Genomic DNA, 26,651 nt, shown 5'->3' with positions numbered 1-26,651 from the left:
ACGATCCCTCCTGTACAGGGTATAGCCCTCTATCCCCGTGGTCCAGTCATGGGTGGAGTCCCACCAGGTCTCCGTTATCCCAATGACATCATATTTCTTTGCACTGAGCAGGAGGACGAGCTCATCCTGCTTGTTGCCCAGGCTCCTGGCGTCAGTGTACAGGCAGGCAAGTGTGCCCTTGGGGGCTCTTGCCTTGCCCACAGATTGTGCCAGGGCTGGGGCAGGGATGGGCTCCCTTAAGTGCCTTTGTCTGCTGGCTTTGCAAGGGTCGCTCAGTGGGCCAGCAGTGGCAGTAGTCCCCCCATCCCCCAGCGGGCTTAGTTTAAAGCCCGGTGGCAGGTCAGCCAGCCTGGCTGAGAAGAGCCTCCTCCCCAGGGGAGAGAGGTGGAGGCCATCTCTTCCCAGCAGCTCACTGCCTCTCTCGCCAAAGAGCGGGCTGTGGTCATGGAAGCCAAAGCCTTCCCAATGACACCAGCTCCGCAGTCTTTGGTTCACTGCGTGGATCCTCCTCTCCCTCCTCAGCCCATAGCCCGAAACTGGGAGGATCGACGAAAACACCACCCGCGCTCCTAGACCCCCTGAATCGAAACCCTACCAGCATATCTACTACTCCCCCCAGTTTGGTGGCACGTGCAAACTTGCTGAGGGTGCGCTCCATCCCACCTTCCAGATCATTGATGAAGATACTGAACAAAACTGGCCCCAGGACTGACCCCTGGGACCCTCCACTTGATAATTAGGTGTCTACACATCTGTGTCCCCACATCCTTATGTCACACTTATATTACGGGGAAGTCCCCACTGGGCTAAGTGGTGCCCTAAGGCAACTTCCCAACTCCAAGCTCAGATCTGGTAGCAATGAGCTGTCAGGGTAAATACATCAATAACCATCTAACTGCAATAGAGCTGTGCTTGCCAGTTCATCTATTCGGATTGGACCCTTAAATACCAGATGCGGCATGCAGGCAGAAAAAGCAATCAGGTGGCGGGGCTGGAAAAGAGGGTAATGAAGGTAGTAACCTGTCACGCCCTGCATGGGATACACTGCCAATAGGCAGCACTAATTGCAGTGCACAGCACTCACCACCTGCCTGGCAAAATGGATCTGCAGTCCTCATGTGAACACATGCAGCTTTCAGAGCTGACTATCATTCTGCCTCTGAGAGCCTGTTGGTTTGGGTTTGGGAGCCACATTTCTCCTGCCTGGACTTGATTTCAGGCGACAGATGGTACATGTATTGACAAGATTCAGGTGCTGCAGGGATGGGGCCAGCATCAGCCTAGGCAGAACAGAAAGAGAGAGAATGCCTGTGCAAAAGCCGTAATATTGTATTAGGGACTCCAGTACCACTTTGCACTCCAGGAGGCTGCTGTCTGGATCGGAAATGACCTTGCATGTGCCTACCAAGGTCACTAACTGATCTGCAGCTGTCTCCGGCTGCCGAACAGCACTGACTGCTCTTTCTGCTTTGAGCGACTGACTGGCCTGTGTTAACGTGTCAATAAAAGCAGCTTCTGGGGGGAACACAAAGGGCACCAGACAGCAGGCCGGCACCCAGGGTGTGACTTATTGCAGGGCATGGTCCAACATGCTTGTACTTTGAGGAGAGAAAGCTGTGCCTAGTTAATGAAACCATGTGAAGTGACCAACACAGGCTCCCTTGGCTATGATTTACTGGGCCTTCACTGGTGCCAGGCACGGCCACCTGCCAGGCCGGGAGCAAGGACTGCCAGAGCTCTGTGCCCCTTGGTGGATCATTTTCCTTCCCCATGACTGTCACCGCTGGCATGGGTATCGTGCAGCTGGACATAATTAATCAGTGTTTATGCAGCACTTTGCAAACACAATGCTCTCCACAGGTGAAAAATGCTGTTATTGGAGCATTATTTGTACCGTGCCCTCATTTCTGACCTACTACCTTTCCATTCCTTGATTCTGCTCCGCCTGCTGGAGGGGAGATAAGGCAGGGGCTTTCTCAGAAGGTAACCCAGGCTGAGGAGCTGCACCCTCTATGACAAGGAGATTGGTTTGTATTTCTGACCTTTCCACTAATGGATGGGGAAGTTACTGTCAAATGCTTCAAGTGATGTGATAACCCTTGTCTCCTGCTCTCAGCCCAGAGCTGCGGGCCAGAAAACAAGGGACCATTTTGCATTTCTGAGAGAAGATTGCTCCTTGTTCCCCCTCCCAGAGGAACGCATGGCAATTTATCCTAATGTCTGCACAGTGATTACAAGAAGGAAATGGCTACTTCAACTATCCCCAGGCCTGACTGGCATGCAAACGAACCAGCCATACAGTCTGCCGGGAACAGAGCCGCCAGCCGGCTCCCTCGTGGCGTCAGGAATGCAACAGCACCTTATCAGAGGGAAACAGGACTTGCAGAGTCAAGGCATTGAGCCCAGGGGCCCAGTGTGCCGTGCCATGGTGTGACAGTGGACGTGACCAGCTGTAATGGGTCTCTCTTCCTAACAGGGCAGAGCTGGGCTGGGCTCCTGTTCACCGCGTATAGCTCTTGGCAGCGGGAGCCTGGCGTGCGTATTGTCACTGGGCACACACCTGCTCCAAAATGACTGGAGCGCTCCTGGCATCTGAATGAGGCTCCCTGATAGCAAGAAGGGGTTTGAACATGGAGCCTGTCTGCTGTGAGAGCCCACCTCCGGCCTGTCTGCTGTGAGAGCTGGCACCCAAAGTCATCTCTCACACTGCACCAGGAAGTCCCTCGTGCAGTGGGATCCCCTGTCTCAGTTAGGGCTTGTAGGCAGCACCAGATCAATCCCAACTGTGCTTCCCGGACACACGTACTCCCAGAGACCCCCTCTGCTGTGCACACAAGCAGCACGACTCTCAGTACATGCCTGTGCACACGTCAGGGTGGGCTGTGCTTCAAACTATCAGCAAAAGCCAGTAAGAGCCCCACGTGCAACCACAGGGTGGGTCTGCGTGGGTTTTCTTTCTTAACTGTGCTCACACAGCAGCATTGAGTGCTTGCACAGCTGCTCTCATCCAAGCCTTTCCTGGCACGTTACTTATGCAACCTCCCACCACTCTGCTGAGCTAGGGAAGCATCATCACCCTCCCGCTTCTCAGATGAGCAAACTGTCAGTCGGTTCTTATCCCCATCAAGTCACACACAACCACTGTTGCCAATGTGGTCCCTGGCACCCGGGCTGAACACTCGGATATCCGCTGCACTGTGACTGCCCACTCTGGACCCCACACCACGGAGCAGGACATTCCCAGGCCTGCTTTGCACAAGCTCCCCAGCACGGGGGATCCCAGCCACTCACCAGACCTGTGTTACGCACCTTGTGTCCTGGAGCCACGTCCCCCCGCTCTGAATTTTTCTTGCTCCTGCTCACAGGACTGCCCGCAGCCCCAGCTCTCTCCTGCCTGCTGGAGCACAGCTGTCCCGACGCTCACTGCTAAGTGCTTCTCAGCTCCCTGGCCTGCATCTTTGGCCAGGCACTTCACAGGTGGGGTTGGCCTTTCATCTTCTAAGTGGAGAAGCAGAGTTTGCTTGTATCTAGCGTGGGTGTGTGAAGCAGAGTTTGCTCCCATCCAGCGTGGGTGTGTGATCAAAGCTTTTCAACAGAGATGAATGCCTTTGAACCTGCAGTCAGGCACTTGCTGCCAACAGGCAAAGGGGTAATTGAGCACAGGAGAATCAGCCCAGCAGGCTGGGACCCACGGCACTGCCTCGCCACCTTCTGACGCTGCTAGAACGCATCTAGGCTGTGCAAAGATTGGATTTTGCCGCCCTTAGGTTACATGGGCTCACTCTGTGCAACCAGATCTAGCAGAAGCCCAGGCTCTCCAGTGAAGCGATGGGACAGTGTAAGCAGTAGCCTGTTTCTCAATGGGATGGCATGCAACAGAACTAGGCATGCAGGGCTGATCTGAAGGACCAGCTATGTTGGCTAGTGAGTCCCTAGCTACTCCCACTTGCTAATGCCTAGAGTGCCAGCATATGCAACCTGGCCAATCCCATCCAGAGTGACCTTCCCCTCTCCTCTCAGTGTCCCACTCTATAACCAACCAGAGAGCAAAATGCCCTGCAGCACACATGCAGGGAGACAGCCTCAGCTCAAAGCACTGGAAAGTGGAGCAGGGAACACCCAGGCCGACCCTGTGCCCCCATAACCCTACAGCCACTCAGCATTTTTCATGTGGACTGCACGTAGGAGGTAAAATAGCCCAGAGCCCTGACCACCAAACGCCTGCACAAGAATCTCCCTATAGCCAGGACCTCCATGGTGGGGGGAAAGGCCACCCAACAGGATCCTGCATTGCTGGAACAGCTACAATTTCACTCCTGAACTTTGCCCCTGGCCACAGTCTTTGAGAACTGAGGATGTGCCTACTGCCTTGGCATCTTCCAGTGAGTCCCATCCCTGCCGTGGCAATTGATGGGGAGTAATAACCATCCAACGAGCAAAACAAAAGCAAAATGTAATCGTGTGCCACTGGGATCCTGCGCTGACGTGATGCAGTGGCAACAACACAGAGCACAACTGTTTGTAGGTCGTAAATGAAGTGCTGTCAGAGGGGCTCATGCCTGTGTTTCTAAAGGCCTCCTCTGGAGGAGTCAACAAAGCGAGAGAGACATCCAAGACTAAGTGGCTGAATGTGGTTCATTGCTAGTCTGTTAGATCCATCCTCCTTGCGTGATGGAAGAGACTGCACAGTTTCTGGCTGTTTGCCCCAGGAGCTATTTCTACCAGCCGGTAATAGATTCACTGAGCGCTGTGGCCGGTTACCTTCTTTCTGGCAGGCCGGGCAAACAGGGATTAGGCTTCAAATGTAATTTACTGGACAACAGGTGGAAGCCTGACTCAGCCTCCTTCCTGACCCACTGTGCAGTCACTCATGATAGATACAACAGAGCAGTGAGGCTCTCTTCAACAGGGAGGGTAGAAGACAGCACCTGCAGCAGAAAGAGACAGCCCCAGGTTTGCAAAAAAAATACAAATGCTCCTCCCAACTGCCATTGCCAGAAGCACAAGGAAGGATTTGGTTGGGCTGACCCTCTGCTGATTCCTTTGGCCGGCACAGGGAAAGCTCATCGAACCTGGTATTTCACAGTGCGCTCACACGGCTCCAACATGTTCTCCAAGCTTTTAGGCACGTGGGATTCATGGTCCCCAAAAGGCTGGTGGAAAGTTGCTGTTGGAAAATGGAGGGAGGGGGTTGTTTTAGGAGAGCTGCCATCAGCCAGTGAAAGGGGCAGCACACACAGCGTGAGTACCCCACAGCCCTCTGAAACGTAACGATGTCTCAGGCCAGTGGCTAGAATCCAGGGCCTGGTTTTCTGTATTAAAATGAGAGGGTCACCATTAACAGGAAGGGTCTCTGTAGGGAAACAGCAGCAGGCAGCCGCCGGTCTCCAGCCTCTGTCCTCTGCATGCTCCATCCTGTCTGCCTTTGCCTCCAGGTCCACCATCTCCCTTTACTGTTCTCCAGCCCTTCACACAGTTCTCCAGGCTGCAGATCCCAGGATTTGAGGGGAAAGGCAAACTTCCCTTGCCCCAGGCCTCCCTGTGCAGCTGTCCTGTCGGAGCCAGAGGCAGGGGTGCAGCAAAGCAAGGAACTGGCAGAATTCATGTCTTTCCAGCGGCATGGTTATGAATAGACATGAACCAATTTAGCACAGATTATATCTAACAGGCAATGATCATGCTGCTGAGTGTGCCATTTGCCTGAGCTAATCCCCCTCAAAAAAAACAGACACCCAGGCACCAAAGACCATAATAAGCATGTGTCCTAGCAGCCAGACAAGCTGCCTGCCCATTCAGGGGGACAATGGCACTCATCAGGGAACTCTCCAAGGGCCAGTGCCAGGAGCTTGCACCCTGCCAGCAGGACTGGCAAAGGTAGGTCCCTTTGGACATCCAGATCACACTGGCAAATGTATTAAAGTTTTAGGACAACTAGAGTACACAATGCTAGACTTCATAAGTAATAACAAATTTTTTTCTTAACTAAGATGGAGCTCTGTGCCACTACGGTCTGAATGTACAACAGTTACTAAATGACTTTCCCAGAGAAGTGGATAGGCAGAGGCGGACTAATTGCTTGGCCACCTTGTTCACCTGACCTGTCACCGTTGGACTTCTGTTTACGGGGACATGTTAAAAGCATCGTTTACTTGTCAAAACCACGTTCTTTGGTGGAACTTAGGGCTAGGATCACCAGTGCAACTAGTGCAGTAACTCAAGAGCAACCGGGAGATATTTTCAAGGAGTTGGAAGATCGGATTGAGCACTGTATCATGATGGATGGTGGTTATGTTGAAGTCTAGCATTGTGTATTCTAGTTGTCCTAAAACTTTAATAAATTTGCTTTTAAATGCCATTTATAGATTGTTTCTATCCTACCTACAACCTAAGTTATTACAGTTTAAAAGTGCACAAGGACTTTATGAGGACCCTGTATTTATCATCGCTCTGCCCCCTTCACAGCTTGTGCGTTAGACTGTACAGCTGCTGGAATAATACAGCTTCTGCATTAGAGCAAAAGGGCAAGTAGAGAGAGACCTCAGCTGCTTCATCAGCCGTGAGAGAGCTGAACTGGTAAGCTGGCCAAACTCATCACTTTTTCCAATGCAAAACTGAACCCCGAGATTTCTAAGTGGATTTCTGCCTGCAGGAGTCTGGCAGCAGACCAGAGGAGTGGCACATGGAACAGTAGCTTTAATGACACAGACATTTGACACAGCGTGCTCAGTTGGTCTCTGCTAGACACTGGAAGCGGCTGACAAAGCCTTGTGTGCATCAGTCGAAATACCAAACGACAACTGCCCCCGTGGTTTGCCTTGCATTTACAAATAGGATGTGGCATATGAGAGACCCAGCTCCGGCAGGGAGACACTGCCCACGGCAAACACGTCACAGCAACAGACACACCCAGCATTTGCCAGTTGAAAGAGACAAAAACACTCCTGACATGAAGTCATTCCCATCCAGCCACAAGCGTCACACATCCCAGGCTTTGCAGACTTTGCTCAGGGGGGCGATATCCTCCTGGGGAAGGCCCGGTGCCTGGGCCTGTCCATTCTGTGCTGGGCACAGCCCCTTGGCAGGCAGGGTCTTGAGGCAGAGGAAGTCGGAGGACTCGCCGTTGGTGAAGACCTTGTTGCGGGCACCGAAGCCAGTGGTGCTGGCAGTCAGCTTCTCAGAATAGGCCTCATGAGGCCCCGTCTCGTGAGAGCAGGGCTGGAACTTGAAAACGGCCTGGAAGCCCCGCTTGAAGTTCTCGTTGAAGTAGCCATAGATGATGGGGTTGACGCTGCTGTTGGAGAAGGCCAGCCAGTGTGCAAACGGAAAGATGTAGCCCGTCAGCAGCTGGAGCTGGGCATCATCCAGCTGGGCATAGTCTGTGAGCAGCATCAGTGTCCACAGGGGCAGCCAAGACAACATAAAGAGCAGGGCCACTAGGATGAGCATCTTGATGACCTTGACCTTGCGTCGGGAGACCACCGCACCGCTGCACTCCTGGGTCTCCACCCGGTGCCGACTCACCAGGACTGATGACTTGTAGAGCTTGATCCCGATCCACCCATACATGACCATGATCAGGGTCAGGGGGCCCACATAGATGTGGGCAAAGAGGACAGTTGTGTAGACCTTCCGCATCTCACTGTTGGGCCAGGCCTCATAGCAGGAGTACAGGGGGGAGGCCAGGCTCTGGTTGTGGCCATAGACAATGTAGTGATCCTCCACCTGTGCCACCATGAGCATGACAGCAGATGGGCACATGATGGTGATGGCTAGGACCCAGATGATGGCAATGGTGTTCAGGGCTGTGAGCAGGCTGAGCTTGGACTTGAAGGGGTAGATGATGCAGCGGAACCTGGGGCAGAAGCAATGCAAGGGCAGATGAGATTGACTGGCAGGGCACTATTCATTTTCTGTTTAAAACAGGGAAGTTTTGTTTGTTCTAGAAAGGACCTGGGACACAGGAGCAGAGGAACACAGTGGTGTCCCCTTGAGCTTAGTCCAGAAGTCAATCTAGTCCCATATCTTCATAGTACACAATACCAGCTGCCTCAGCAACCTTGCAATTATGAAATCCCTAGTCCCAGGGGAAATTTTCTGCACAAGCCCTGTCATTGAGAGGTTGGCATCACCCTGAAGCAGGAAGGCAGAGCTGATGGCTTCCCCTTCACTTCTACACAGCCCAGCTCAGGTTTGCTCCCACAATCAAACTCTCAGGCTAGATCCCCAAGGCTAAGCTTGCAGATCAAGGACTCTTCCATCCAATGCCAATGGCTGTTTGCTCCTTCCAGACTGCACTGCTGCCAGGAGATGCACAATTATGAACGATTAACACACAGAAGGGAGGGAAAACAACCTTTTTATTCTGGTTGTTTTCATTTCAAATAACTCCCGAGCTCTCATTCCAGCTCCTTTCCACTGTTCTCCAAGTAACTGATTTTTTGATTAAACAAAATTGTCTTGCAAAGTTATCACAGATGCAAGAGATGCTCAACCTCAGCATGGCATCACGGAGAAGCAAGGCCTGGCCTGTTGGGACCGAGTGGCTCAGGGGTGATAAAGGGAAGCAGAGCTTCTCCTTGCTAGAGCACTTCTGCAAATTCGGACCTCGTTCTGGTTACTACTCCCTCTGCGCTATAGGGGCAAGTGTTTGCATTTGGCACCCAGTGGCCCTCTCTGGCCACAGAGCTGCTAACGCAGATGCTGTGGGTAAAAATTCTGCTCTGGATCCAAAAGGATTTTTCCCCATGGATCTCAATGGGAGACAAAAGACACATTGGGGATGCCCTGGCACCCAACCCACCTTCTGTGGCATAAGAGATGGGGGAGCCTCAGTGTCTGGTGCTGCTCTCCTGCAGCCCCTTCTTACCTGTCCACCGCAACCGCCACCAGCGTGAACACAGAGGAGGAGACAGATGTGCCCTGTACAAGCCCACTCATCTTGCAGACTCCGTTGCTGAAGGGCCAGCCTAGGAGAGAACCGACAGGGCAAATGAGGCATAAGCCCACAAGATGCAGGGTGAGGTGTGCTCAGAGTTCAGCCACCACAACACATTTAAAGTTAATACAGGAGCTCACATGCAAGGGAATTAGGAAAGGCCTGAGCAGCTCTGCATCATGCAACTTGAGAGTGGTTTGGGCATTAAGCCCTTGCCTTGTTGAGTGGCTATTGATGGCAATTTCTAGCTCTGCAGCAGTCACCTCAGAAGAACTCAGCAAGTGAGCATCTTCTGTTTTCCTGTGAGAATTCAGGCTGAGAAGCCCTGGCAGACTTGGGGGAAATGGCAAACACTCAGCCTGGACTAGCATGGGGCTTGGCAACACCAAATGGAAGGGCCTCGTCAAGCTGTGTGAGGGAGGCCTACGTGGGGAATCACTGGGGCTGCTGCAGGCCAGGTACCAGATGCACCGTCAAAGCCGTGCAGGACCCACAGCCAGAGCAGCTGGCACCGTGACCCAGTAGGACTGCATGGGTGCAGGTCATGGAGCATCAGGGAGCATGCACAGGCAGCACTCGAAGGGGCAGGAGACACGGCAGGTCAGCCCTGACATCTCCTGGCAGGGTTGTGCATGGGCAGTTTGTGCCGTATGTCTGCTGCTGCACCTGGGCAGAGGCTGCCCTGTCTGCAAGCACAGAATCCACTTAGCCGCTACAGGGAATGAAATGCATTTCTCTGGCCTCTCTACCAGCTGAATCCCAGCTCTCCAAAGAGCATGGATGCTGGTGACAGAAGAGGCTCGGATGCATTAGACAGAGTCCTTTTCTCTTCCCTGGTTGCGTTGACACACAGATACCACTGGCCTCCCACCTGACCCCTCTGGCATCATTCATAGGCACTCCAAGGCTAGAGAAGGAAACCATTAGCTACTCACCCCCCCCCCGATGCAGGCATGCTTTAGCAGGCAGCTCAGGTACCAGGCTCATCAGGTGCTTAATAAGGCCTGTGAGGATGACACTAAACTTTGCAACAGGCACCGCTGAGACAGCTTAGGACACAAACAGAGCCTCTTCAGTGGGAGTCACTGCAGCAACTCCAAAGCTGCCACGGGACACGAAAGTCAGATACAAAGTACACTGGAAAAGCAGGTACCGAGCTGGAGCAGGCCTAAAGCACTTCAAGTGCCCACTGCACAGCTGTCTCCACGTGACCATGAGTATGCCCGTGGGCACCAGTCTCATTTTCACAGGTGTCAAGTGGGTGTCGATCCCAGGGATCTCAGTGCAGGGAGCAGAGGCTCAGCTCCTGCAAAAATGAAACAGCCTTCCTCCCAGCACTGCTTCAAGGATTTGGCCCCTTGCCTAAGGCCTACAGGGCTGCAAATGCTGCCCTTGATTTCTAAGTCTCATACAACCCCAGATGAACCACCTGGGCCCCTACACCCTCAAGCACTGATTGATGGAGACCTGGTGTTGCTCTTATAGCTGCTGGGTCCTAGGGGTCCACTGCACAGAGCACTCCCATGCAACGTCTTTCTGCAGCCAGGGGCTAGGAGGCAGGAATCGTCTCCCTGAGGTCACCAGGGCAGCAGGGACTGTGCAGTCCTGTGCTCAAAGCACTTGGCAGCATCATGAACTCCACTAGGCAGAAGGCTGCTGACCAGCCCTTAGCATCACCCTTACCTGTAATCAGATTGTCCACCAGGGTAGTGGGCACGCAAAAAATCCCCACCAGCAGGTCGCTGACAGCCAGATTGAGGATGAAGAGGTTGGTGACAGTCCTCATCCGGCTGTTCTTCAGCACGATGAAGCACACCAAGCCATTCCCAACCATGCACAGGGTGAAGATGAACATGTAGGCGATGATATAGATGGCAGCCACTGCAGGGGAGTGCTGGTAGTAGCGCGAATACGTCACGTTCCTTTTGTGGCTCATTAAGGACAAGATTGTCTTGTTCGTGCCACCGTCCATTTCTACCCCGGGAAAATCCACGGCAGGAGCTATGAGAGACCACAAGGGAGTTAAGAGAATGGAATAGAGCTTCAGCAGCAGGGAGGTTTCAGGTTAGCAACTTGAGAGAGAGAGAAAACGTGAGTCAAAAAGAAGCTGCCGGGGGATACACGCACGGGCTTGGAATGTGTCAAATGAAATAAAAGACTCACTAACCTGGAGACAGCTCGTTAAAGTGAGGTGAGACAGGGAGGAGAAAAATCCTACCCCAGAAATGCCATCTGAGGAAGTGGCGTTCCATTATTGCATTGGTGTAATTAGCACACGTACTTAATGAGTGCGAGCACAATGGATGCTATGAGCAGGAAGGCACAGCTCTACCAGGGAATAATTATGCCATTAATGAGCAGGTGCTGAGTTGGGAAAGATGCTTGCCTGTGAACCGCTACAGCTCGACTGAGGCTGGCCATTTGCACCAGCTGAAGACTGGCCCCTGTGCTTTCAGAAGCATCTCCCTGCCCTAAGGGGTAGTTTCAGGCCAGCTGGCTCCCAGCACCTTAATTCACCTGCAAAGCTGTTCCCTCCACACAGGAGGGAGCATCCCTAATAATTTACTTCCAATGAGCAGGGAGAACCAGGGGCAGCAGGACAAGAGAAAGACACCGGCTGACAAGCTGGGGCAAAGCAGGGCTGGAGGAAGCCGAATCCCCTGCCTGCCTCTTAAAACTGCCATAAGCAAGTGGAGAATGAATCAATAAGGAGCAACTAGTGGTAGCACCAACAAAGCACAAGCAGCAAGTAGAGCCCTGCGTGCTAGGAGCTGTTCATACTCACAATCTTAAGGGATAGCCAGCGGGTAGGTCTTGCTTGACCAATCGCATTTCCTTCTATGACCAGGTGACCTATCACCTGGACAAGAGAGGAGATTGATGTCATATATCTTGACTTCAAAAAAGCCTTCAAGCTGGTAGCCCATGATCACCTCTTTGCAAAACTGGCCAATCGTGGCCTTGGGTCCACCATGATCCGCTGGCTGGGAAATTGGCTCCGTGGTCGGACCCAGAGAGTAGTAATTGATGGCAGTCACTCATCATGGTGTCCTGTCACCCGTGGGGTCCCCCAAGGCTCTGTCCTTGGACCCACATTGTTCAACATCTTCATTAATGATGTGGACACTGGAGTCAGGAGTGGACTGGCCAAGTTCGCCGATGACACCAAACTTTGGGGCAAAGCATCCACGCCAGAAGACAGGCGGGTGATCCAGGCTGACCTGGACAAGCTCACCAAATGGGCAGATGAGAACCTCATGGTGTTTAACACCGAAAAATGCAAGGTTCTCCACCTTGGGAGGAAAAACCTGCAGCATCCTTATAGGCTCGGCAGTGCTACGCTGGCTAGCACTACAGAAGAAAGAGACTTGGGGGTCATCATTGACCACAAGATGAACATGAGCCTGCAATGCGATGCTGCGGCTAGTAAAGCGACCAAAATGCTGGCGTGCATCCATAGATGCTTCTCAAGCAAATCCCGGGACGTCATTCTCCCCTTGTACTCGGCCTCGGTGAGGCTGCAGCTGGAGTACTGCGTCCAGTTTTGGGCTCCACAATTCAAAAAGGATGTGGAGAAGCTTGAGAGAGTCCAGAGGAGAGCCACGCGCATCATCAGAGGTCAGGAAAACAGATCTTACGATGATAGGCTGAGAGACATGGGACTCTTTAGCCTGGAAAAGTGCAGGCTCAGGGGTGATCTGATGGCAACCTATAAGTTTATCAGGGGTGACCACCAGGATTTGGGGGAACGTTTGTTCACCAGAGCGCCCCAAGGGATGGCGAGGTTGAACGGTCACAAACTCCTGCAAGACCGTTTCAGGTGGGACATAAGGAAAAATTTCTTTACTGTCCGAGCCCCCAAGGTCTGGAACAGTCTGCCAGCGGAGGTGGTTCAAGCACCTACATTGAACACCTTCAAGAGCAAATTGGATGCTTATCTTGCTGGGATCCTATGACCCCAGCTGACTTCCTGCCCCTGGGGCTGGGGGCTGGACTCGATCTTCCGAGGTTCCTTCCAGCCTGACTGTCTATGAAATCTATGAAATAATGAAAGTCCCTGGCCCAAAGAATTTGCAACCTAGACAGACAGATGAACAGGCTGGTGGACAGAGGAAGGGGCGTGCCAGGGCGGCAGTTTCATAGTTTCACAGTGTCGTAGTTTTTTAGGGGCTGGAAGGGACCCTCATCAGGTCCAGCCCTCCTTCCCACAGGGCTTAAAGTCAGGGGAAATGTAAGCAGTCAGAGAGGAACAGCCATCTCCCTGGGATAGAAGTTGGGTGGGACGGACCACACCCCTCACATCTTTAAGTCAAATATTCCTTCAGCTGGGAGCCGAGCTGCACAGATACAGCGGGAGCATCGAAGCAAAAGCGCGAGCAGGGCAACGGTGGCTGAGAGGTGGCGGTAGCAGCTTGAGATGAAGAAAGTGGGGTTTCCTGTGCGACCTGGGGCTGCATTTCAGGCAGGCCTGAGTGTTGCCAGATACCTGCCTATGCGCTCTACATTCTCCCTCCTCCACAGCCATCTCCAGACCCTCAGGGATCAGCTGTATCCCAAGGCAGAGCCCAGAGGAAGCGTCAGCCAGGTGGCAAAGGCAGCTTTGTCCCCCAGAAAGAGAGGCACCTCTGGTGTCAGCTCCCACGGATGGGGGTAGCAAGCTACAGCCCTTTGCAGGCAGCCACCTACTCCCCTGCAGCCTGCTAGCCCCCTGAGCACCAGGGCTCAGCCCACCCTACCTCATATTGCTCGTGACCAGCCAGTCACTCCCAGGAAGCATATCATGCACACCCCAGAGAGCTTGGGACCAACCTATGTAACCCTGATGCAGGCCAGGTAAGGAGAACGCCGTGCAGCTGCACATAACCCAGGAGTGATCTGACTGGTGCTGGGTAACCTTCCTGGTCACCGTGGTGCTGCCCGTGTGCGTGGAATTGCCTGTTCAGCCCTCGATGCAAATGCACGAAGGCTCACGATGGGGAAGACATTCACAGAGTAATTCCCCCCACCCGCCCTGATTTGCTGCAATGACTTTCAGCAGGGCAACCCTATCACAAAGCAGAAGCCTCCTTTCACTTTAGGGCCCACTTGTTGCTCCAAGCAATTAAGCGTTAATGTAGGTGATGAATACAATGGTAGATGATTAGGATGGGAACTGAAGTCTCTAGGCATTTCCACCCCGCGTCTCAGCAATCAGTGCCCACATGGAACACTACGGGCTCCCTAGCACTAACACCAGGCACAGCCTTAGCTGTTCCCATTTAACTCACTGGGAGAAGAAAAACTGTGTATTGACAAAAGCCCTGTGGATAAATCCCAAACTGCCGCTGCCAATAAGCTGTCCAGAGCCCCATCTCTCTCTGCAAGCATGCAGTCACTTCCTTTTGGATGCTTACCACTTTTAAAGGCTCAACTCGTGCATCACCTGTTTGCACGGATGCCTGAATTGCAGGCACAGGCTGAAACGCACAAATCGCAGGTAACCATTTGCTGCGCTGAGTGTATGTGGAGGGAGTGGAAATCCAGCACTCTCGAAGTTCCCGGCATCGGCTGAGACGTATGTTTTCCTGAATCTGCTGCTTCAGGTATTCGGCAACTTCCTTGTGCAAATCCTCCCCTGGACTCCCTCCCTCTCCCTGCTGTTTTTCAGCAATCAGTGAACGGCCACTCAATGGGAAACACAAAATGCAAGCAATATCTACTTCTTAGCATTCCTGGCTTGGGAGGATCACAATGAAGTATTTGGTGTCCATCGGCTATCACAAGAAGACCTCCAGAGCCTCAGAGCGGGAGGCAGAACATGGGAAATGATTTATGCGCTTACCTGTGTCCTTTTGCAGTTGGAGAACTCCTCCTTGCTGACAGGCTGAAGAAGCTGTCAACTCCCATGCACTACCTCCTGTTTCCAGCATCAGGACAATGGCCAGGGTGAGAAAAAAAAAGGGGGGTGGGGTGAAAGCAGGGACACCAGAGGGGGTAAACTGTGAGCGCGTTCAGCATTGATAGGCTCATCAGCCTGAGCCGAGACTGAATGCAGACTCTTAAAGTCCCGTTTTATAAAGGAAGGAACTGTGATGTCACTGGCAGGGCTTCACAACGCAAAGGCCCTTTCAGTGTGTCACTCAGGCTCTTCTCCCTCCTCCGCTTTAAAGCCCCCTTTAGGTGTCACGCAACCGTGGTGCAGATTCGTTGGCCCAACAACCACAGCATTTTTTTAAGCATCCCTCCCTTAAAGAGGCAAGGCTGTTTGAACAGAAGCTGCTCATCAAATGGCAGCAGGCAAAAAAGCTCCATTCCTGGCACCGGCACTGCGATACTTTCTATTGTGCACGGATACAAAGTGTTGGGCGATGACAGGTCTTTTTGAATGCTGATACCTTGCTTGGCTCCTCATCCCAGGCTCCCTGGGCAGATTGCAGCTGCTCACAAAGCTCCACTGCCCTCCCGGGTGGTAAAGATCTGACTTGCCACTCGAACTCGGAACTGGTGTCTCTCAGGCCTGCGCTGCAAGGGACAGGAGCAAAGGGCAGATGGGAAGCTGGGTTGCGCATGATAGCTGCCAAGTAGCTCCGTGCGACTTGGGCAAAGCACACACCCAGCATTTCCACCCCTGCAAAATGCAAGGGAGCCTGAACTCTCCCCCCGACCTGCTCCCAGGTGGACCCTGGCCATGGGAGAATCTGGCTGGAATCAAGCACGTGTCGAACAATCAAGCACTGCTTGGACTTGGCTGTCCCTGGACCCTGTGGGTGCTTAACTTAGAAGTGAGCCATACTCCCATGCAGAAATGCACGGCCTTGTCCCAAGGTAAAAATAAAAGGTTGGATTTGCACTGCTGCCCTTCCCCAGAAGGGCAGATAAGCTCTCCTTGCAGGTCATCAGGGGAGCTGCCAGGTGCTGAGCCCTTTTGGAAAACCCAGCTCTACAAAGACATGCGTACACCTCGCTGGAAAAGCAACACTTGGCACAGGCTGTTCGAAGATCCCCTGGGAGGGGAAGTGAACAGGGAAAAGGAAGAGGACAATGATACAACTGGACCCAAAGACAGCGAGGAAGACAGCAACAGGATCAGCAGCAGTGGAAGTGACAGTGACAGCAACAGAGAATGAACCAAGAATGTAAACCCCAAATCAGGGCTTGGACTAGGGAACTGCAGTTGGGTCAGGGAAGGGCAGCGGGTGGGTGCTTTGGGGCGTTTATTGTAATGGGAGCGTGGGTTTTATTTATTTTATCCCATTTATTGTAATGGGATCATGGGTTTCTTTATGCGGCTTAAGGGTGCGATGGAAAGTTTATGATAGAGTATGTGTGTGTGCGTGTGTATATAACTATATAATATTTTTCCCCAAAAAAATGAATACGCCTCACCATTGGGATACCACAAGACATAGACACAGCCTGGCAATTGCTACACATCTGGGTACTTTGCAGCTGGGGAAACTGAGGCAGGCAAACGCTAAGTGGTGTGGGTTATTCAGCGTCAGGGTCAGGTGCTCCTACACCTTAGTGCCATTGACTGGCCCCTTGGGGAGCCCTCAGACACAGATATTCCTACAGGCTGGATTCGTTGGTTAGGCATCCCTAGTCCTAATGAATAATATGAAGCCCTCCTCCAAGGCAGGCCTAGCCTGCCATGGGTAGGCAGCAGCTGATGCTTTCATGAAGCAAATGCATTTTTCCCTGCCCTGAAAGGAGGGGCAGATTATGCTAGCAGATTCAGCAGCCAAAACAAGCCCTAAGTTATGAAAGAGCTCCTTAGTCCCGCACCACAGGCGGGGCCATGCCAGCCTCCCCTGGACTTCGTGGATCCATCATTCACAGTCAACCAGTTTGGTTCATTATGAAAACCCAGCTCAGGTGTCACCAGGTTGCCAAGCCAGATTGAAAATCAATACAGCCATTAGTTGGGCTGGGACCAGGCCAGCCAGCTACCCACAGACAGACAGCTCACTTTCAGCTATACCATGGATTGCTAGGATCACCTGCTCTGCCTCCTCTTCTTGCACGGGAATATAGGAGCCTCCAACACCTTCCCTAGACCTCACCTGTGTCACATCTCCCATCCCCCTGGTCTTTCCCTAGATTCTGGGCTGAGATCTGTACTTGTCAGCACTCGTGGCTCACGGGCTCACCAGACGAGACTGAGACAACAGAAGGATTCCCACCCTGCTGGGGAGCTGTGGCACAAGGGAACCGAAGGAGTTGCCTGTGGTCAGAAAGGGAGACTCGTAGGTTGAGCATGCCACCCCAGGAAAACACAATGTAGGAGAAGTGCTGACCAGCCGGCCCAATCAAGTTCAACTGCCTTGAGCAATGAGGCAGAAAACGGCACTGAAGTGAGCCGTGAGCACAAGCTGCCCTGGTGAGACAGAGCTTCTAAGAGGTGGAAAACACAGCCCCGACTGAGACCTTCATTTCCTTTTAAAGGTCATGTGAGATGCATAAGGCAGCAAGTGCTCCTAGTGCAATGAAAGGGAATTATATACAAAGGAAAAGGGAGAGAGAGAGTATTTTCCCAGCACCACAGCCCAGCTGGCAATTATCCACTGATGGGTGCTTGTAGTGGCCCTACCCTGGCCTCTCTTCCTCCTTCCCAATTCCCTTCTGGCAGGGGCACAGTCCCAGCTCCCCCTCTGCACTCCAGGACGCTGCTCCAATTGGAGACAGCAGAGTACAATACTGCAGGAGATGGGGAGAGTGAGACAGAAGAATAATTAATCCATGATCGGGGACTCTTCAGGCAAGCGAGACCAATTACTGCATTTTTATATCACGCATTTGTTCCAAAATAGCCGCACCCAAGGCAGATGGCCCCTGAGGCTAGCCTGGGTCAGGTGTGCCAACAGTGATGTGGCCAGTGCTGCATCGACCTGCCTTTGACTGCCAAACCCAAATGATTCCCCAGCTGAAGCAAGGCTCAAACGTCCCCTGTTGCATGCTTGGACCACCCTGCCATTGTGCCAGTGCATGCCTGGACTTCGCTCCTCCCTCTCATCTCTGCAGCCAACTCGCTACTCAACTGGGGCGCTGCCATTTGGTCAGGCCCAAAGCACAGTGCCTGTGTACTGGGTTATTAGTGTGGTGCCACGCACAGCAGCTAAAGCAGATCATTAGCCTCAGACAAGGCTAAGGACAGTTTTCTTTACTGGTGCTTACACACAGCAGTGACCAAACAAAAGCAGGACTGAAAATCTCTCCCTTGTTTCCCCCTTGTCTCTCCAGCAATAACTCTTTTTGCTAGCTGTGTGATCTTGCTTTCTGGCAGCACCCTTCAGTTCAGACCTTGAATGCCACCTCTGCTATTATTTTGGTACCATCATTAAGCAATGCTGCATAGAACAAGAGGCTGTGGCATGCAGGGACTTCAGGCAAACACAGCTGAACACATTGGGCACTTAATTTCCAGAATGAAGCACACAAAAACAATAGTGCCACCCCCTAGACTTGTTACAAGTGCCAAGGGCTCATGATGAGCAAATTCTGCATGGCTCTCCTGGCTTCTACCTGAGTGTCAGAGGAAACAACTCTCCTCACCCTGGAGGGCTCTTCTGGGACACAATCCACTGTAGCCAGTTTCTCCAGGAGGTCCTTCCAGCAGAGACCAAGATGGGTTTTCACAGACGCTGCTAAAGCACCCCCCTTCCTTGACCGCCAGCAGGCATTTTCACCATGAAACAGGTGGAGATGCAGCAAGCTGGAAAATGGCACCAAACCACTTCAGGCGGTGCCTGGATTGCCAAGTGGGAGCTTCACTCAGAAGCTGCAGAATTGCCAACCTTCCTCAGCTAGCGTCGGGCCCCTGACGGGCACAAGTAAGCGTCTGGGTGACATTTCCACCGTGCGCGGCTGCGTGACACAGGCAACATGCGCTGCAAACACAAGATGTTTCAGGTCTGGAGAGTAGCTGCTTCCTACACTGCCCTGCGAGGAACCCCAGGCAGAACCAGCTCCCCCCATTGACACCTTCCTCCTCCCTCAAGGCCTCAGCAATGGGGAATGATAAAAAGCTTTTTGCCCCACCTGCAAGCCCTATATTTTTCATGCTGGCAGTTGAGCAAAGAACAGCACAGACGAGCTTCTCCATCCCATGAGCTGCGCGCACACATTTCCTAGACAAAGCCCTTGGGTGGAAACCCTGCACTGATCTGAATGAGACTGAGCGGGGCTGCATGCCCCTGAGGCTCAGGATAAATCCCTGAACGGCATTGGAGAGTTGCAAGGTCCACTCAGCTCAGGTGGGAATGAGGGGGAGATGCTTCTGCATAGGTCTGGGAGCCAGGAGACCTGGGTGTGCTGGCCTCTGCCACAGAGGCAGATCACTCCTGCATTGAACTGATCACCAGCCATGACCTGCCCAGTGGCAGGCTGTTTTAGCGCAGTTTAGCCTCAGATCCAGAGACCCTGCAGCCCCCTGGCCCTTTCCTGCTCCCAAGCTGGTGTGCCTCAGGTTACCTTCCACAGCAGGACAGCTTCCTCGCAGCCCTCCCTTTCCTCCAAGAAGGTCCCCCAGGCACCAAGTCCTATCTCCAGCCTTACTCAGATCAGGGCTAGCTACTCCCTGGCACTCCCCAGGTCTTAATGGGGAAGACAGCCCCATTGCACTCTAGGTAACACTGGACATGTTGCTTAATTTCCTTGGGCCTCAACCTCCTTCTCCCTAAAACATGGACAACACTTGCCTGCTTCACAGAGCATCAGCAATCTGACTCCGCTCACTCTTGGCATATTCCCAGAGTGCCTCCTCTGTAATGCTAAACATACCTGAGCCTACAGAAGCCAAGCAGCTTGCAAGAAAAGGTCCTTATTCTGCAGTCTGAGACTAATGGGTCTGATGCAGGGCTGGGCTAGGGGTGCTGGGCTGAAGGGCTCCATGGAGGTGCTGCAGGCTGCACATGCCCAAGCAAGATGGCTGTCTCAGTGCTGAGGAGTGCATGCTTTCTGACAGTGCACCGCATTTTGCAGCATCAGATACACCCATGAAAAATGGGACCTCCTAAGGTCTTGTGCACAGACCTGGAAAGAGAAAGGCACAGCAGATCTCTCTCTACTGTAGGCACCCAAAAGCCTCTCTCACCTCTTACTGCAATTCTCCCAGGCCATATGCCTCCTTTTCAGCACAGACACTGAAGCCAGTGGAGGGGCACTCAGACACAGCACAGGTAAAGCTCTGATAACTTCAGCATATCCCATAGACAGTCCTAGCTTATCCCCAGCTTCAGGTCAGCAATGCTTAGAAGCTTTTAATGCTGCACTCCACTCCATTTTGGGATCCTATGACCCCAGCTGACTTCCTGCCCTTTGGGCGGGGGGCTGGACTCGGTGATCTTCCGAGGTCCCTTCCAGCCCAAATGTCTAGGAAATCTAGGAAATCTATGATAATGAGCTCAATGCTCCTAGGTAGGCTTTTTCTTTGGAAGCCTTGCAATACTCACTTGCTATCCCCTAGCCAGCCCCTGCACTAATGTATCCACCCCTTCCTACTCCACCTCTCCCCTTACCTGCAAAAGCCTCAGCTACCGGGCTCACTAAGCATTTGTTATTCCCCTTCTCGCCCCTCAGGTGGCTGCACTACCTCCTGCCTGTCATTTCAAGGGGCTTATCTTCCTAGTGACTGAGCATCCCAGCAAGTTTCTGTCTTAACAGAAAGGCCTGTTACCCTGTTTACATTATACTTTAAAAGACAGGGCATCAGAGGAAATGAATGTGGGGAGTGAAATGCTAGTGCAAGGCAGAGAGCACTGCGCAGTGCCATTATGATCCCATGGCGTGGCGTTCCTGCATCTGACCACCACCCATGGACGATGGGGGTTTGGGAGCTTTAGGCACTGCAGCAGGAAGGCAGAGCTATCTTCAACCCTGCCGGTCGGTGAAATGAGTACCAGGAGGTCATTCTAAGAGCGCCGTGGTTTGTAAACACCTCCCCAGGCTGCCTGGTCTGCCACAGTCAGGGCCAGACTCAGCATCCCCACGGTGTCTGTGGCTATGGCCTAGAAGCCTGTGAAATACATTCACTGCAAAATGCAAAGCTACTTATCATTCAGCACTTCTTGCATAAAGTTCAGGGCTGGTGCAGAGGGCCATGTCTGCAAAGGCTGGTGGCTGGCAGGGAAGAGAGCTGTTCAGAAAAAATCATTTCAGTTCTCAATGAAAACGTGAGCAGTCCCATGCCTGCAGTCTTAGTGGGAAGGCAGGCATAGATGACCCAAGGTTGTACAGGGCACACTTCCAGGCAAAGTCAGCAGGAGCAGCTGGATTTGCAGCTCTTTTGAAAATCAGCCTGCTCCCTTTTACGTACTAAAATATAGAGCCATAGAAAGTAGGGCTGGAAGGGACCTCATGAGATCACCTAGTCCAGCCCCCCTGCTCAAGTCAGGATTGTCCCTGACAAACCCACCCCAGACATATCTCATCTAAACCATCCCATCCCATCCAACTCAGTATGAAGTCAGATGCCTACAAGCTTCTCCTGAATAAGTTCACATGTGGGCACTCCTGTTACAGGAGGAACGTGCGTTTCTCCTCATTAGCTAAAGCCATTTTGAAAGTGGATTTTGCTAGACCAGAAGGCAGAGCTCTTCTGCAACAAGAGAAACCACACTGGGAGTTATCAAGACAGCTCCACACCCGGACACTTACCCCAGGCCTTGATATGGAAAAATTCATGCCCATAGACAAACCATAACTGTGAAAATCCAGACTCCTAGCCCTCCCCTGCCACTTGTGCACAGTTAGCATAACATACCCCTAGCTCTGCACTCACCAGTGTAAACAGTGCGACTGGAGTGGGGTGAACTCCATCCAGTAAGACTGGCAGGTCAGGGTGCTAAGTGACAAACCTCCCCCCCAAACTCGTGTGCCCGCTGCTCCAGCCTTGCTCTGGGGTTCTGCTAAGCCCTGCCTACTTCGGAGGTATCCTAACCACAGCACTTCATCTGACTTACTTGGCAAAACAACAGGTCTTAGCACCACCTGGGACACTGGAAACCATTAGCTACATCCAACGTCTGATGGGGTTTTTCATGTCTGCCTGCTCAGTGCATGCTCAATAGTATCATGTCCAAGTAAGAAACAGGGCAAGGCAGAGATCAACCCTGTTCATTTTGCCTGACATCCAGAAACCAGCTGCAGATACCCAGGCGTCTCCCTCAAAAGGGGATGGGGAATCCCAGTAGTTTGACGTTGCTTCTCATGGTATCCCAGCAGGTTTGCCCTTCTCCAGACTTCAGCTTAGGAGCCATAGACCAGTAGCTGAATATAGCCCAAGGGACACATGCAGACAGGAGGAACGGGGGACGTTGGAGGCAGATGTAGGAAGTCAGGGAAGTTCAGAGAGCATATTTCATGGTAAAAGCAGGAGTCTGTTGGTGGTTTTCCTGAGGTCTCCAACAAGTCCCAGCCCTACACTGTAGAACAACTAAAAGCACCGCTGTTCTGGGGGAAGCAAAGGAGACCTGATTTTCATTCACAATTGCTGGTGAAGCACTCACAGGTCCACCGACAGGAGATGCTAAGTAATGCCGAGCGCTGACAGCAATCGTTGCCCTTTGTAACATGCAGGGGACTGTGTCAGTCCACGTGAAACACACTCCAGGCCCTGCTTGAGTTGGAAGGTATTCCTGTCGTGATAACCATCAGAGAAGACTCTTCCTGAGTGGGGGCAAGGCCAAATCTCTGTCTTGTCTGGTTGGAGATGGTGGGAGACACTGTGTTGACCGGGTCCCAGAGAGAGAAGATGAGATTCCTGCCAGAAGAGGAGATTCTGCCATACCGAGGCTTTTATCTGACAGCAGCAGCAGAGATGTCACAGGAGAACGGAGATAAAAAGATCCCCAGGAAGTCCCAGATCACGAAGGAAGGGAAGAAAGAGCATCATTTCCAGCTTCTTCTCCGCTGGAGACAGGTGAAGCATGTCTGTGCTAAACAGGGAAAGCACAGTCAGTGATACATCTCTGCTGACTGGAAAAGGCTTCAAAGGAAGTGATAGATATGAACAGGGAAGTTGGGAATTAGTTCTACTTTGCAAATTCATTGCTGAGCTTCTCGGCACAGAAGAATGCAGCAAGCAGCCTGGAGAATTAGAGGATGCTGTCCACGACCAGCTTGTCTGATGCAAACAGTGAATCTGCTGCACCCCTATCAATGCAGTTGCTCAGGTCCAATCCTGCCTGGGAAGCTTAATGCTGTTGGCATGGGGATGGCCTGAGTCGCCATGGGGGAGAAAGCCTCTCCACAGACCACTCTTGGCTCCCTGCAGCTCAGTGAGAACAAAGGACCAGTGGACGTATTGGAAAAGCCTCCTGACTGCAGCTATCCGGACCCAGACGTCTGCTCCCTGCTGAGACAATGCTGACGCTGCTCACCACTGGCATAGCTCCAGTGCCAGGGCAGTCTCCCTTCACATTGCACCTGATAAATGTGGTGAAATAAGGCACGGAGATAGCAACTGCAGTTACAATTAGTCAGTCCTTCACACTAATTGGAGCTCAGGTGCTGCTCCGGGGTCTGCTCCACAGCTCCACTCTGTTCTGTTCCCATTTTCACATCACTCCTGTCCTTGGAGCACCCGAGCAGCAGTCTGCCTGGCTGCGGAAAAGAGGCATCAGGTGAGACTAGTTCAGCTCCTCTGTGGAGGAGCAGGAAAGTTCCCCCAAACTCAGATTGGCACAGCTATCCCTGCCTCAGTGGGAAAGCAGGGGATTTGAGCTCCCATCCCTGAACTGGTGATCCTAATCCACTGTGCTCCTGGATCACACTTAGGCATCATGCTCCATTTAATTGCAGGGTGGCTCAGCCAGGGTATGCCTTTGTTTTACAAGGAGTTGCAGGCAGGATGTGACCCCTGGTGAACAACAGAGACAAAGCCACAACTTGAATTACATAGAAGTCCATTTGCTCACGGCTGTAGCTTGTGATTGAATTAAATAAAACCTCGGGCTTAAGCTGCATAGTGGTTCCTTATGTCATCACAATGCACATGGGCTTCGCCTCCCTGGCAGCTTCAGCCCCTGGTACATTTATGTACGAAACACATTGCATCCCTGACCACATACAAAGCCTGCTTAGCTCCAGGTACTATTTATGTGCCACATGTTACTGAGGACTGACTGTCAGAGCCATGACTTGCCTCTCATAACTTATTCTGTTGGCTTAGCAGCTAGAGCCAGACTAAATGTTAATCTTTTAATTATTGGCTGATTGGCATTTGTGCGTATTTGTTTCCTCCCCATCAGGTGTCTGGAAATGAGTTCTGTCACCCCGGTATTTTGTGCTCCTCATATCTTGCTAATCCCCAAACAGGGAATTAGTGGAACATTTAATACTCTGCAGAAAATAGGGTTGTTTGGCTTGGAGGAACCAAATTAAACCTTCATAATATTGGGATTTTTCCAGGGGCTGCAATCATAAGTCTGTACCAAGGGGTCAGCTCTGCCTGGAAAAACGTCATCTCATTAAAAGCAAGAAGCTAAGCAAATGGGATTTTGTGGGACTTTTACCTCCCTTGCTCTGGTGCAGCAATAGATGCTAAAATCCACCCACAGAGATAACTCCCTGTGCATACAACAAGTGTGTTCTTGGGTGCGTTCTTTTACCCAAATCCCACAGAACAAATTAAGGGGAAGGAGGTGGAGGGGAGGAAAGGGACTGAGGAAAGAAGAGCAGGATCAGCTAGCCTGAAAATGGGAATTGGGTGCTCACAGGGTCATGGAGTGGTGAAGCAAACTGGATTTGAGTCCTGGCCTCTCTGACAGAGTGTGGAGGTCCTGGGCCTCAGCTTTCCCAGCATCAAGAGGAGGAGGACACTCGCTCACCACCCAGGAGACGGGAGGGGGTGAAGATTCCTCCCACCAACATTTGCAAAGTGCCTTGCAACCCTCATATGAACACGGCCTGGCAAGCACCAGGGGTGACTCTTGCAGGTAGAGCCAGAAGGCACCTGAAGTGTTTCAGAGGCAGCAGTTTGAATCGACAAGAGGAAGAGCCTCTTTAAAGAGTGTGCTGGATGCAACACCCGTCATAAGGACCTTCCTCCCATTTCAGAGAAGATTGGGCACTGTGGAGCAGTAAGGACGTAAGGAGCTCCTTGGAAGACTGCTGTGACCAGGGCAGGGGCAGGGAGGTGGGAAACGTGTTCTCAGAAAGAAACATCTAGGCCAAACCCACTGCATGGGAGAAGCAGAATGGAGTTGTCCCAAAGGCAACATCCCGGGACCCGAGAGCCCTGTATTCAGTGCCTGGCCCTGCCACAGACTTGGTCCAGAACCTTGGGTGAGTCACTTGAACTCTCTTTGCCTCAGTTTCCCTTTGGAAGAATGATTCTTCCTGTAGTCTAGTTGAACTTTGGTGCTCTGTACACGCAGCAAACAGCACTGGGGGCCCTGACATCACAGTAACTGCTCCAAAATAAAAATGTAGCATACCCAGTTGGGTGGTGAGCTTGGATCCAGCTGTTCCCATATTTTGCTCAGAAAGAGGGATCCAGGTGTGCAAGCCCAGCTCCAGCACCTCAGGGTAGACACACTGATTGATGCCAGCTAGAAATCTGGTCCAGGGCTGACTCTGGGGAGAACAAGAATGGATGAGAGCAGGTTCCTGGCAGTGCTGCAGCTCCATCTCTTGTCCACTCTGTGCAGTGCAGCAGAGCCAGAGCTGGAGTAACGCTTTCTTGTATTCAGGGAAAGGAGGGAGTGGGGTTGAAAGGGGAAATCCTCTTCTTCTATCACAAATGAACCTGTTCCCTCCATGCCTGGGGAGAGAGGCTTACATCTCTCCTTCCTTGCCCTGTGCCCAGCATCTCAGGTCTGAAGTGGGGTGAGGGACTTTCTACGGCTGCCTAGTTGTGTGCTGGCACCAGCAGTGGCTACTGGCCTCTGCAAGGGGAGGAATTCCCAGGGTCTAATCATTAGCCTAATGCAGAAGGTGAGTGCTGGCAGCCGGGGGCACTCTTGCCTTGCACAAGCGTCACTGGACTTTGCTGGACTGATGTCCTGATAGCAAATGCAAAGGGAAGAAGACTCACAACCGAGGTCTGCCATCCCTTCCTCCCTGGAGCAGGCCTATGAGCCACAGCCACCTCCCTGCAGGTGCCCTGGAGAGGGTTGCAACGGTGCCCAAGAGCTGTGCTGGCTGCACAGGAGTGAACACCCACCCAGGGCCCAACACACCACAGCACAGCTGTGCACCAGGGCACTGCAGCACTGTCACCTTATGTGCCATTCTCACTAACTAACCCCTGCTTGGCACTGGTGAAAATAATGGAACAAGTTGCAGAGCAACAGTGAATCAGCCCAGGAGGAGGGAGAAAGATTTTGGCCGTAAGATGGCAAATGCACTGGGGCAAGGACTTTGCCTGCTTGCTGCCCCATCAAGCCCCTGGCAAGCTCTGGGCATAGGAGAAGCAACACTTGTTAACATGTTCTGGGGTCCTCCAGTCGCCTTGCCCTAACACGTGTCCCAGTGGGGCAGAGACAGCTCATCACCCTGGGCACCAGGATCCACTCGTGTTTCAGGATGTAAGTGCCTTCTCTCACCTGTGCGGCTTGGCATTTTTACTGGCACAAAAAGCCACCACCGCTGGATGGGGGAATCTTTCTCCTCTGGCACTGGGCTGAGCAAACCAGCCAACCACTGAAAGGACAGCTGTTATAACCCTCCCCATGCCAGTGCTAGGACAGGCCAGGGTCTGCGCTTTGCATGGCTATGCCTGAGAGACTCCACAGCT

At 52.4% G+C, this 26,651-nt stretch overlaps 1 protein-coding gene across 1 annotated transcript; it reads right to left on the bottom strand.

The window, feature by feature from the left end:
* On the bottom strand, positions 1-25,658 carry LOC149862288 (neuropeptide FF receptor 1-like). The gene is made up of 4 exons (XM_090051426.1): positions 25,351-25,658; positions 10,619-10,936; positions 8,867-8,966; positions 1-7,852 (listed from the first exon to the last, which is right to left on the bottom strand). The coding sequence occupies exons 1-4, from the start codon at positions 25,541-25,543 to the stop codon at positions 6,976-6,978; spliced, it is 1,488 nt and encodes a 495-aa protein (XP_089907552.1). The 5' UTR covers positions 25,544-25,658; the 3' UTR covers positions 1-6,975.
* Positions 25,659-26,651: the final 993 nt, after the last annotated feature.

This window comes from Crocodylus siamensis, chromosome 6, assembly GCF_052110815.1.
Source record: "Crocodylus siamensis isolate JL-2025a chromosome 6, ASM5211081v1, whole genome shotgun sequence".
NCBI classification, from domain to species: Eukaryota; Metazoa; Chordata; order Crocodylia; family Crocodylidae; genus Crocodylus; species Crocodylus siamensis.
Note: the sequence above shows the minus strand (reverse complement) of the source record. Positions and strands in the feature narration are given on the sequence as shown.